Raw genomic sequence first — 11,849 nt, forward strand, 5'->3', positions numbered from 1 at the left:
GCTTTGACGTGGATGGAACTGGAGGGTATTATGCTGAGTGAAATAAGTCAATCGGAGGACAAACATTATATGGTCTCATTCATTTGGGGAATATAAAAAATAGTGAAAGGGAATAAAGGGGAAAGGAGAAAAAATGAATGGGAAATATCAGAAAGAGAGACAGAACACGAGAGACTCCTAACTCTAGGAAACAAACTAGGGGTGGTGGAAGGGGAGGTGGGCGGGGGTGGGGGGGACTGGGTGATGGGCACTGAGGGGGGCACTTGATGGGATGAGCACTGGGTGTTATTCTATATGTTGGCAAATTGAACACCAATAAAAAATAAATTTCTTTAAAAAAAAAAAAGAGTTACATGCTCTACCAACCGAGCCAGCCTGGCGCCCAATCTTTTCTAAGTAATATAGGTTTTATTTTACATCTTGGGAAATTTCCATTGTTATTGTTTTTTTTTTTTAATTTTTATTTATTTATGATAGTCACACATACACAGAGAGAGAGAGAGAGAGAGAGAGAGAGAGAGAGGCAGAGACACAGGCAGGAGAAGCAGGCTCCATGTACCGGGAGCCCGATGTGGGATTTGATCCCGGGGCTCCAGGATCGTGCCCTGGGCCAAAGACAGGCGCTAAACCGCTGCGCCACCCAGGGATCCCCCATTGTTATTGTTATCCTTGTTGTTAAAAATAAACTATTGCAAGTTTTTTCCAATTTAAAAATGGAAGAAAATCTATCCATGAACTATTCACAGAGTAAATAACAACTGTGCACAGAGAGACTAACAAATCAATGTTCCTAAATAACCCTTAAGTAACATCTATAAAGAAAATTTAGGAAGAAGTAAGTAAAAACTAACCCGATTTTCTAACATTCCAACAAGTTTCTTACCTTGCAAAGTTTTTCAAAGGCATATTTTTTACAGAATTAAAGATATTATTGACTATACAATGAAAAACATTGCCATGATTCAGGTGTGACATGGACAAGATTTAAATAAATATCATTGTGTCATTCCTCTGAAAATATTACATACAAGTTATCTAAGAGGTGCTGACAAATCTCAGAAATAAACTGGTAACTCAAAAATGTGTCATCAGGACTGTATGAAGGACTTTATTCAAGTTTCTTGCTGTTTGAGTTTCTTCAAGATTGTAGGATTTAGGATAAAATATCTGGAAGCTTATGTCATGAAAAGAGCTTGCACTGTCTTCAATCAATGTAGAAGGTTCTCCATTCACATAGAAGATCTTTCGTACTACACACATTTTCCCAGTGTAACCACAAATTTTTACCAGCTTATGCTTTAAAGTGAAGGCAGCTTGCAAAGAGTAGCCTATTAACTCCTTATTCAGTACCCTGAATAAAGTATATAAGACTAGTGGATGGTCTTGGGCAATTAGAAGAGCATCACAGATTACATTCTGATTCTCTTGCGAGCCCAGATCCAAAGACCAGCTCCTCGAAAAGATCAATGTACCTTGACTAACAGAGTCCATTTCTTTATATATGTTAACTCTGCAAGTCCTTCTTGTTGTGAGAACAGTTCCTTGTAGAGGGCTTCTGGAACATATCTCTGTCCTGGTGCCACTGCATATGAAAACAATTAGAATAAATTTTAAATCACTGGGCAACTTTCAATTCCAACCATGAAAGAGTAGCTTGTCTCAGACCAATCTTCCCACCAAAAATAACTAGGGAAGCTGTATAAAATAAATAAGAGTGATTTGAAGACCTGCGGAACAACCAATATGAATATGACTTAAAAGACTGCAATCTTTGATAGACAGGAAGAACAAGAGGTTTCTCCACATTTACCCCAGGTTTTGGCTTAAGGATATTTTCTATATTGTGTTAGGAGTGAATAGAGCCCAAGCAGAAATCAGCAGTTTTACTAGGCTGAAGAAAAATAGGTTGGAAATGTTGGCTGTCAGGTACATTTCAAAAGACTTAAATCTTACAGAATATGTTCTCTGATCACAACACAATTAAATTAAACATCAATAACTATAAGATGTCTAGGGGTACCTGGGTGGCTCAGTGGTTGAGCATCTGCCTTTGGCTCAGGTTGTGATCCTGGGGTCCTGGGATTGAGTTCTACATCAGGCTCCTCACAAGGAGCCTGCTTCTCCCTCTGCCTGTGTCTCTGCCTCTCTCTCTCTCTCTCTGTGACTATCATAAATAAATAAAAATTAAAAAAAAAAAAGAAACCCAAAGTAAGTAGAAGAAAGGAAATTATAATAGCAGAGCAGAAATCAATGAAAACAACAACAGATAAAATTACCAAGTCCATAAGTTGGTTCTTTGAAAATAAAATTAAGTTGATAAACTCTTTACAAGATTCATCACAAAAAAGAGTAAAAATATATATGAACAACAGAAATAAAAATACTGTATTAGTACAGATCTACACACATTAAAAAGATTAAAAGAGAATGCTATAGAGGGACTTGGGTGGCTCATTCAGTTAACTGTCCAACTCCTGATTTTGGTTCAGGTCATGATCTCAGGGTTGTGAGATTGGGCCCTGTGTCAGGCTTTGTGCTAAGCATGAAGCCTGCTTAACATTCTCTCTCTCTTTCTCCCTCTGCCCCTCCCCACTCCTGCTCTCCCTCACTCTAAAAGAGAGAGAGAGAGAGAGAGAGAGAGAGAGAGAATGCTATAAACAACAAACATTTTTTGTCAATATATTTGACAAATTAGATGAAATGGACAAAATCTATGAAAACAATACACTAAAACTGACATGAGAAAAAAACAGAAAATCTGAACAATTCTGTATCATTAGATCTATATTAGATATAGAAATTTAGTTTATTACCAAAATCTTCCCATTAGGAAAACTTCAAGGAGTTTCAACAGTGACTTTTATAAAATATATAAAGAAGAAATATCACCACTTTTACTCAAACTTTTTCAGAAAACAGGAACAATGAACATTTCTCAGAGCATTCTGATTCTAAATCCTGACAATGCGAGAAAAGAAAGCTCCAGGTCAATATCCCTCATAAACACAGACAAGAAGAATTTCTCAGCAAAACATTAGCAAACAGAATCTAGAAATACAGGAATGCCTGGGTGGCTCAGCGATTGAGCGTCTACCTTTGGCTCAGGGCCTGATCCTGGAATACGGGAATCGAGTCCCACATCAGGCTCCTTGCATGGAGCCTGCTTCTCCTTCTGCCTATGTCTCTGCCTCTCTCTGTGTGTCTCTCATGAATAAATAAATAAAATCTTTTAAAAAAATCTATATATATATAAATAGGATAATACAACACGGCTAAATGGAGTTTATTTTGGAATGCAAGGTATGTCCAGCATTAAAAAAATACCAACCATTATAATTCACCATATTAACAGAAAAAGGCCAAGGGGCAGGTGGGTATGGTCACTTTAATAGATCCAGAAAAAACATTTGATAAAATTCAGTATCTATTCATGATTTCCCTAGTACTCTCAGAAAATGAGAATAAAGGGGAACTTTATCAATCTGATAAAGGGTATCTAAGAAAAGAAATACAGAACACTTTCTCCTTAAGATTGAGAAGGAAAGGGATGCTTGGGTGGCTCAGTGGTTGAGCCTCTGCCTTCAGCTCAGGGCATGACCCCCGGAGTCCTGGGTTCGAGTCCTGCATCGGGCTCCCCAGAGGGAGCCTGCTTCTCCCTCTGCCTTTATATCTGCCTCTCTCTCTGTGTCTCTCTTGAATAAATAAATAAAATCTATAAAAAAAAAAGACTGAGAAAAAAAAAAGACTGAGAAGGAAATTTTTCTGCTTTCAGTTCTTGTATTCAACCTTTTCCTGAGGTCTTAATCTTAGGCAGTATAGTAAGGTGAAGAAATAAGAGTTATTAAGATCAGAAAGGAAATACTAAAACTTTTCTATCACAGAAAATAGAGTTGTTCACACAGAAAATCCATTTTATATTGATAAAAGAGTCAAGTCCAAGGAACATACAACACATTTGTATGTACCTGATAACATGGGTTCAAAATACAGGAGACAAATTTGACCAAACAAAAAGGAGATACAGACAATTTAAGTTGAATAATTTAACACTAACTGATAAACAGAATCTTCAGAGGCAAACAACAAAAATCACTAAAGACACATAGATTTTTTTAAAAGATTTTATTTACTTATGAGAGAGAAAGAGCATGAGCAGGGGAAGGGCAGAGGGAGAGGAAGAAGCAGACTCCTCACTGGGCAGGGAGCCTGATGTGGGGCTTGATCCCAGGACCCTGAGATCATGACCTGAGTCAAAGTCAGATATTTAACTGACTGAGCCACCCAGGTGCCCAGGACACAGCATATTTGAACAACACAATTAATAACTTAGCCTAAATGACATATAAAAACAGTACAACCAACAACTGCAAACCACCAACCAGGTACCCCTATTATTTTTAAGTAATCTCTACACCCAACATGGGGCTTAAACTCACAACGTCATGATCAAGAGTCACATGCTCTAGGGTGCCTGGTGATTCAGTTGGTTAAGTATTTGACTCTTGATTTTGGCTCACAGGAAATCTTGATTTGGGTCACGGCATACAGTCCCACATCAGGCTCCGTGCTAGGCGTGGATCCTGCTTGGGATTCTCTCTCTCCCTCTCTCTGCCCTCCCTTGCTATAAATAAATAAATAAATAAATAAATAAATAAATAAATAAATAAATAAATAAATTTCTTTTAAAAGAGTCATAGGGGTGGCCCAGGTGGCTCAGTGGTTTGGCGCGCCTTTGGCCCAGGGCATGATCCTGGAAACCCGGGATCGAGTCCTACGTTGGGCTCTCTCCATGGAGCCTGCTTCTTCCCCTCTGCCTGTGTCTCTGCCTCTGTGTGTGTGTGTCTCTCATGAATAAATAAATAAAATCTTTATAAAGGGTAAAAATAAAAGAGTCATATGCTCTACCAACTAAGCCAGCTAGGTGCCCCACAAATTGCAATATTAAAACTCTTTTTTCCAACATTTTTTTTTGAGAGAGAGAGAGAGAGAGAATGCAGGGGAGGGGCAGTGGGAGATCAGGAGAGGGAGAGACAGAGAATCTTAAGCAGACTCCACACCCAGTGCAGAGCCTGAGACAAGGCTCCATTCATAACCCTGAGATCATGATCTGAGTTGAAATCAAGAGTTGGATGCTTAACTGGCTGAGCCACCCCAGCATCCTACAAATTACAATTTTAATCCATTTTAATCCTTGATGCTGCTGGAACACACTGTGCATGGAATGAAAATCAATAGGAAAAATGCATTAATAGCCATTGAATACATTATTATGTATTGGGTTCATTTCAAAGGCAATTAAAATTGGAAGATGAGATGGCTAGTGAAGGACAGCTGAATTCCGTGCATGTTCTAAGGAAAAGCCTTGTATTTTCAGAGATTTTAAAGTTGCTAGTGTGGTTTAACTTTATTTGAGGCTTTCATTTTCCAAAATCAGATAAAATACCAGCATTATTCTTTTTTTAATTTAGGGTTACATTTTGGCCGCTAGATGGAAAGATGGAAGAAGAAGAGGGAAGAGGTTTTAGAGGAGATAAACAGAAAGGTGTAAAGAAAGATGAAGGAAAGGTGAATAGAAGAGGCAAGTGGTCCTGACAGAAAGAAATGGTCAGTTACTAAAACTGAGCTCAGAAAGAACAAGGATTCAACAGGCTTTCTCATTGAGAGTAAAGAGGTGGTAGGGAAGAAAAATAGGGTTAATTTGATCTTAGTACCATCTTGTGCTACTGATAGAGGTAATGTGGTTTCTGTATGAAATATCCATCATCTAAGTGGGTAGAAGAAAATAAGAGAGAGAATGATTGATTGTATCCACCAGACATTAGTAAATAGGTGTTGAAATGTGAAAACTAAGATGTTCCCTCAAATCCCAAATGAAAACCTACCTGCCATCCTTGCCCAACACAGCATCCTTTCTAATCTTCCTTCTTCTTATCTTCCATCCTAGCCCAACACAGCATCCTTTCTAATCTTCCTTCTCTTGGAAATCCATTCCTCCATGGTAAATTGTCACACATGGTTGTCTTTCACATGCTAGGATTCTGGCTCTTTAGCAAACACTGCACAGCAAAATGGCTCTATTTTGAAGGCACAGACATATCCACGAAGATTCCCTTCATCATATACTTGAAGCAATTTATGTGAGTAATTTATCGCCTTCTTCTCCATACAGAAATGATAGGCAACTTCCTAATGAATTTTTCTATTTCTGGAATTAACTTGTTAAGATCATTTACTCCTCTTTTAAAGCCAATTGCTTCATCTTCATTTAAACCAATAAACAAGGGACACTTGGGTGGCTCAGCGGTTGAGCATCTGCCTTTGGCTCAGAGCGTGATCCCAGTCTGGGGATCGAGTCCCACCTTGGGCTCCCTGTGAGGAACCTGCTTCTCCCTCGGTCTATGTCTCTGCTTCTCCCTGTGTCTCTCAGGAATAAATAAGTAAAATCTTTAAAAAAAAAACCCACCGGTACACAAATATCCCCCATTAGTATTTGAAAATGTAGAAACATATTAAGGGAGAATCTCTTTAATGCGTTGTAACAATTTTTCTGTTGAGTTGGCTTTCATTTCAACATATGTGGATTCAGTAAAGGGGAGGTTTTCTTTCCACCTCAGTTGTGTCCTGTTAAAAAAAAAAAAAGTCATCAGCAAAGGCCTCTATGTTACTCTCTTCTCATACATCCCACTTTGGAGGCAATTTAGGTCTATACAATCTCCCTCCAGTTTTGTCTTTTCTTTGAGGAACTCCAGTGTAGCGGTAGCATCCATGATACTTGTACATGTTATATCCCTTTTGTACAAATTCGACCTCAAGGTGACAATCTGTAAACCAGAGGTTTCTGAGCTGCATGATTTGACAAAGATTAGAAAATATTTACCTTGCTGCATAAAGTCTAGGTATTTAGGAACAGATGGAAGAATATTCCCAATAGAACTTTCCACATCTAATCCTATTCCATCTTTTTAGTAACTGTAGTTTTCATCCTCAATTTCAACCTTGATAATTCCCCCTCCAGAATTCAGCAAAGCAATAATAGCTTGTAATATGTTTTCATTCTGCTTTTTTCGCAGCTGACAATCTTTCATTTTTTTTTTCCTATTCTTCTCCCCAAGAGTGACTCTTCCCACATCTAAATCCAGTTCAGCATAGTTTCAAAATCAATACTAATGTTCATTTTCCTACTAGTCATTCAATTTCCAAGCACAAATCCTTTCCTAAAAAAAAAAAAAAAAAGACAGAGCCATGAATATAGAACCTGGGTAGGAGACAGCAAATTCTGTATTGTGAGGCAAACCCAGCAAAATTCTTTGCTGTATATATTCCACTGGATGCTATGGAAAAGGCACAGGGTAAAGTCTTTTTTTTTTTTTTTTGACAGATTTTGAGCTAAGACTATAAAAATTTCTACTCCTATGAAGTTTTTTTTCCTAAAGATTCCACTTTTTTCAAAGTAATCTTTATAACCAATGTGGGGCTAGAACTCACAACCTGGAGATCAAGACTTGCGCACACCCCCCCCCCCCCAACTGAGCCAGCCAGGTGCTGCTCAATTTATTTTTTTATTTTTTATTTACTTTTAAGTAATCTCTACACCAAAAATGGGGCTTGAACATACAACTCTGAGATAAAAAATCTCATGCTCTGTCAACTGAACCAGTCAGGCACCCTGAAATTTTCAATTTTTTGCCATAGTCTTGTATGATCCTCTTCTAATTTTTTAATCTCATATTTATCTGTGTTTATAACCCCTTTCTAATCTCTAATATTGTATAACTTATTTTCTTTCTCCTTTTCTTTTTTTAATAATAAATTTATTTTTTATTGGTGTTCAATTTGCCAACATACAGAATAACACCCAGTGCTCATCCCGTCAAGCGCCCGCCTCAGTGCCCGCCACCCAGTCCTTTTCTTAAATAAGCCCCTGAAGAAGCTTATCTATATTTTTTATCTTTTCAGCAAACCAAATTTTATATATTACTTATACTTTTATTTTTAAAGCAATTTTACTTATTTGAGAGAGAGAGAGAGAGAGAGAACAGGAGCAAGGGGAGGAGCAGAGGGAGAAGCAGCCTCCCCCCTGAGCAGGGAACCCAATGTGGGGTTTGATCCCAGGACCCAAGATCATGACCTGAGCTGAAGGCAGGTGGTTTCAGCCACCCAGGTGCCTCTTATACTTTGATTTTTAATACTTCCAACTTTTGCCTTAATTTCCTTTTATTGGGGAATCCCCCAGGAAAATTCTCCATTACAGTCTAAAGACATCCCGCAATGCCACATTAATAATTTTTCTGTCTTGCATGAATGAGATTCACAAATTTTGGCTGATTGATCTTATGCAAGGTGGGCCAAGTTACTGTACCCTCTTCCTATCAGATAGCCATATTTTCAGTGAGGTAAAATTCTTGTATACAAGATGTCTGCTTTAGTATAAGTATCCCTAATCCATTAATTCTGTCCCTTTCTGTCTACTGGGATCCCAGCTTTGCTACAGATGGCCTAAAGACAGTTGAGAGGAGAGTCTATCACAGGTAGTAATCACTATACTAGACTATGAAAGATTATAAGGGGGTCAGAATAATCTTGTCTACTGCTGCTAGGCCAGTATCCTACAGAGGCTCAGCTATAGGCTAGGAATGTCACCTCTGTCTCTATAAATTCCCAATTGTATGTAAACAACTATTATGAATTGAATGTTTGTGTCCCTCCAAAATTCCTCTCATCCTATTTAAGACTCCACCTATTATTGTACAGCTGTCTATTTCTCCTAGAATTCTATCAAATATTTGGTTTATGTAATTAGGAGCTCTGATGTTTGATTCACGCATGTTTACAGTTACTACAACTTCTTGGTGAACTCATCCTTTTATCATTATATAATGTCTTTGTCCCTTATAACCACTTTTGATTTAAAGTGTAATTTGTCTAATATTAGTGTAGCCATCTCTGTTCTTTTGGTTGCTATTTGCACTGAATAATTTTTTCCATCTTCCACTTTCAACTTACGTGTGTTCTTAGATCTAAAGTGAGTATTTTGATACAGAGGGCCAACTGTCACATGAAAAACTGCTCAGGGTCACTCATCATCAGGAAAATGCAAATCAAAACTCCAATGAGATATTACCTCGCCATCTGTCAGAATGGCTAAAATAAAAAAGATAAGAAATAACAAGTGCTGGCAAGGATGTGGAGAAAAAGGAACCCTCGTTCACTGTTGGTGGAAATGTAAATTGGTGCAGCCACTATGGAAAACAGTATAGAAGTTCTTCAAAAAATTAAAAATAAAAATACCATATGACACAGTAATTCCACTACTGGGTATTTACTCAAAGAAAACAAAAACACTAATTTGAAAAGATATATACACCCCTATGTTTATTGCAGCATTATTTATAATAGCCAAGATACGGACATAACCTAAGTGTCCAGCAATAGGCAAAAGGATAAGGAAGGGAGGCCTGTGTGGCTCAGGGTTTGATCGTCTGCCTTTGGCTCAGGGCGTGATCCCAGGTCCAGGATTGAGTCCGTCTAGGGCTCCCCGTGTGGAGCCTGCTTCTCCCTCTGCCTGTGTCTCTGTCTCTCTCTCTCTCTCCGCGTCTCTCATGAGTAAATCAATAAAACCTTAAAAAAAAAAAAATCCAAGCCCAACTTTGGGTATAGAGATGACTTAAAGAAAAAAAGAAAAAAAAAAATCCATAAGGGTGACTATCTCTGAGAGGAGACAGATTTTTCCTTTCCTGTTGCTTATCTGTATTTTCTATGTTCTCTATGGTAAGAATAAAGGCCAGTTAAAAACAAAGGCAGACGTTGGAGAGGCCCTCGCTGTGGTCCGCCCTCGCCCACCTGCCGGGTGGGCCGGGCCATGCGCACAGTCACCGAGCACCAGCTTGGCGGGGCTCGGAGCGGGAATTTGCAGAGTCTGCAGTCGTTAGCCAATCCACGTTACAGGTTTGCCCGCGCGCGCAAAATGAGCTTCCGTGAGCTTCTTAGCACGAGTGTTATTTGTTTCATCACAGCTGACCAAGTGTCCACCTCCCGGCGGGATGATTGTACTAGGGAGGACCTTTCTAGCTTTCCTTGCATTTCCGGAGCAGCAAATACTGCTGGGGACCAGACTAGAGCTGCGGTTAATGCGCAGAGAGGACCAAGGGGCGAAAAGCTGGCTGCTCTGCGGAAGGCGGATTCCGACACACCCGTCTCTCCCGGTGTAAGGAGCACCTGGGATCTGGGGTGTTAGGAGCACCTTGGGGCTATCCGACATCATTAGTCCAAACCCCGCTCCAGTGGTCTCTCTGGGGAGATACAGCCCTCCTGGCCCTTTGCTTTTCTTAGGTCCACCCCCTCAGGCTGTTGTTGTTGTTGTTTTTAAGATTTTATTTATTCGTGAGAGAAACATAAAGAGGCAGAGACATAGGCAGAGGGAGAAGCAGGCTCCCTGCAAGCAGCCTGATACGGGATTCAATCTCGGGACCTCGGGATCACACCCTGAGTCAAAGGCAGATGCTCAACCACTGAGCCACCCAGGCACCCCCCCGCCCTTAGGTCTGCTTTATATGTTTTCTCCAGCTCACTGCATCCAAGACCTGTTGCCAGAACCCACAGCTTTTGGTGCAGGGAAGCCAGGTTTTAAAACAAGATCAGGGATCCCTGGGTGGCGCAGCGGTTTGGCGCCTGCCTTTGGCCCAGGGCGCGATCCTGGAGACCCGGGATCGAATCCCACGTCGGGCTCCCGGTGCATGGAGCCTGCTTCTCCCTCTGCCTGTGTCTCTGCCTCTCTTTCTCTCTCTGTGACTATCATAAATAAATAAAAATTTAAAAAAAAAAGGCTCATCCATATTATAAAAAAATAAAAAAAATAAAAAAAAAATAAAACAAGATCAGCGAGAAACAGAAGCAGGTAGAGGGCTGGGGGCTGGGGAAGGATAGAGACAGCGAGAGATGCCCGAGGGACCCTCACCTGCTGAAATCTCCCTACCCTCACTGCAGAAGTGGGAGAGAACCTCCGGAGGATGCCAATCCCAACCTTCAAGTCACCTCAAGCTGAAAGTGAATGAAGCATAAACAAACCTTCCCCAGTGTGACCTGTCCGCATTCCAGACCCTCAGGATCCAGGAGCATAATGAGTGGTTGTTTATGTAACTTGAATTTCTTACACATCTATAGTAACTGGAGCGATACCATGTATATTCTTCTCTGACCTCTTTTTGTGGCTGTCTTTCCCCCGGAAATCTCATACTCTCTCCTGAATCTCATACTCCTCAATAGGAAGGGAGTAGCTAAAGTTTTGAACCCAAGTGTCATCTCCCAGATCCAATTATGTCACAGAGCATATACTCGCTCTCCTTTTCTAAGCACTTCCCAAATTTGATATTTTTATTTATTTTTTAGAAGATTTTATTTATTTATTCATGATAGACATAGGGGGAGAAAAAGAGGCAGAGACACAGGCAGAGGGAGAAGCAGGCTCCACGCAGGGAGCCCGACGTGGGACTTGACCCTGGCACTCCAGGATCGCGCCCGGGGCCAAAGGCAGGCGCCAAACCGCTGAGCCACCCAGGGATCCCCGAGTGAGCCACTTTAATGTTTTGCTTTTTCCACATAGATAACTTCATATCAGCTAAAAAAATCATGAAATGAAGAACTGATTATGAAACTGCAGACCCAAAATCACTGGAGTAATAAGTAGGTTTTCCCCAGAGGATTGTTAGAATAAATAACCAGAATACCAAGGATTATGTTTATTTTTTTTATTTTTATTTATTTATGATAGTCACACACACACAGAGAGAGAGAGAGGCAGAGACATAGCCAGAGGGAGAAGCAGGCCCCATGCACCAGGAGCCTGACGTGGG

The 11,849-nt window shown here is 40.1% G+C and overlaps 1 protein-coding gene across 1 annotated transcript; it reads right to left on the minus strand.

Moving 5' to 3' along the window:
• Positions 1-482: 482 nt before the first annotated feature.
• Positions 483-7,174, minus strand: SLFN12 (schlafen family member 12). Its single transcript, XM_072777735.1, is given in 8 exon segments — positions 483-1,503; positions 1,506-1,582; positions 5,946-6,176; positions 6,179-6,282; positions 6,475-6,635; positions 6,637-6,731; positions 6,734-7,153; positions 7,156-7,174. Coding segments are annotated over 8 exon segments (1,536 nt in total). The 3' UTR covers positions 483-1,074.
• Between the last annotated feature and the right edge of the window lie 4,675 nt (positions 7,175-11,849).

The sequence above is a fragment of the Canis lupus genome, chromosome 16, assembly GCF_048164855.1.
Source record: "Canis lupus baileyi chromosome 16, mCanLup2.hap1, whole genome shotgun sequence".
In the NCBI taxonomy this organism is placed as follows: domain Eukaryota; kingdom Metazoa; phylum Chordata; class Mammalia; order Carnivora; family Canidae; genus Canis; species Canis lupus.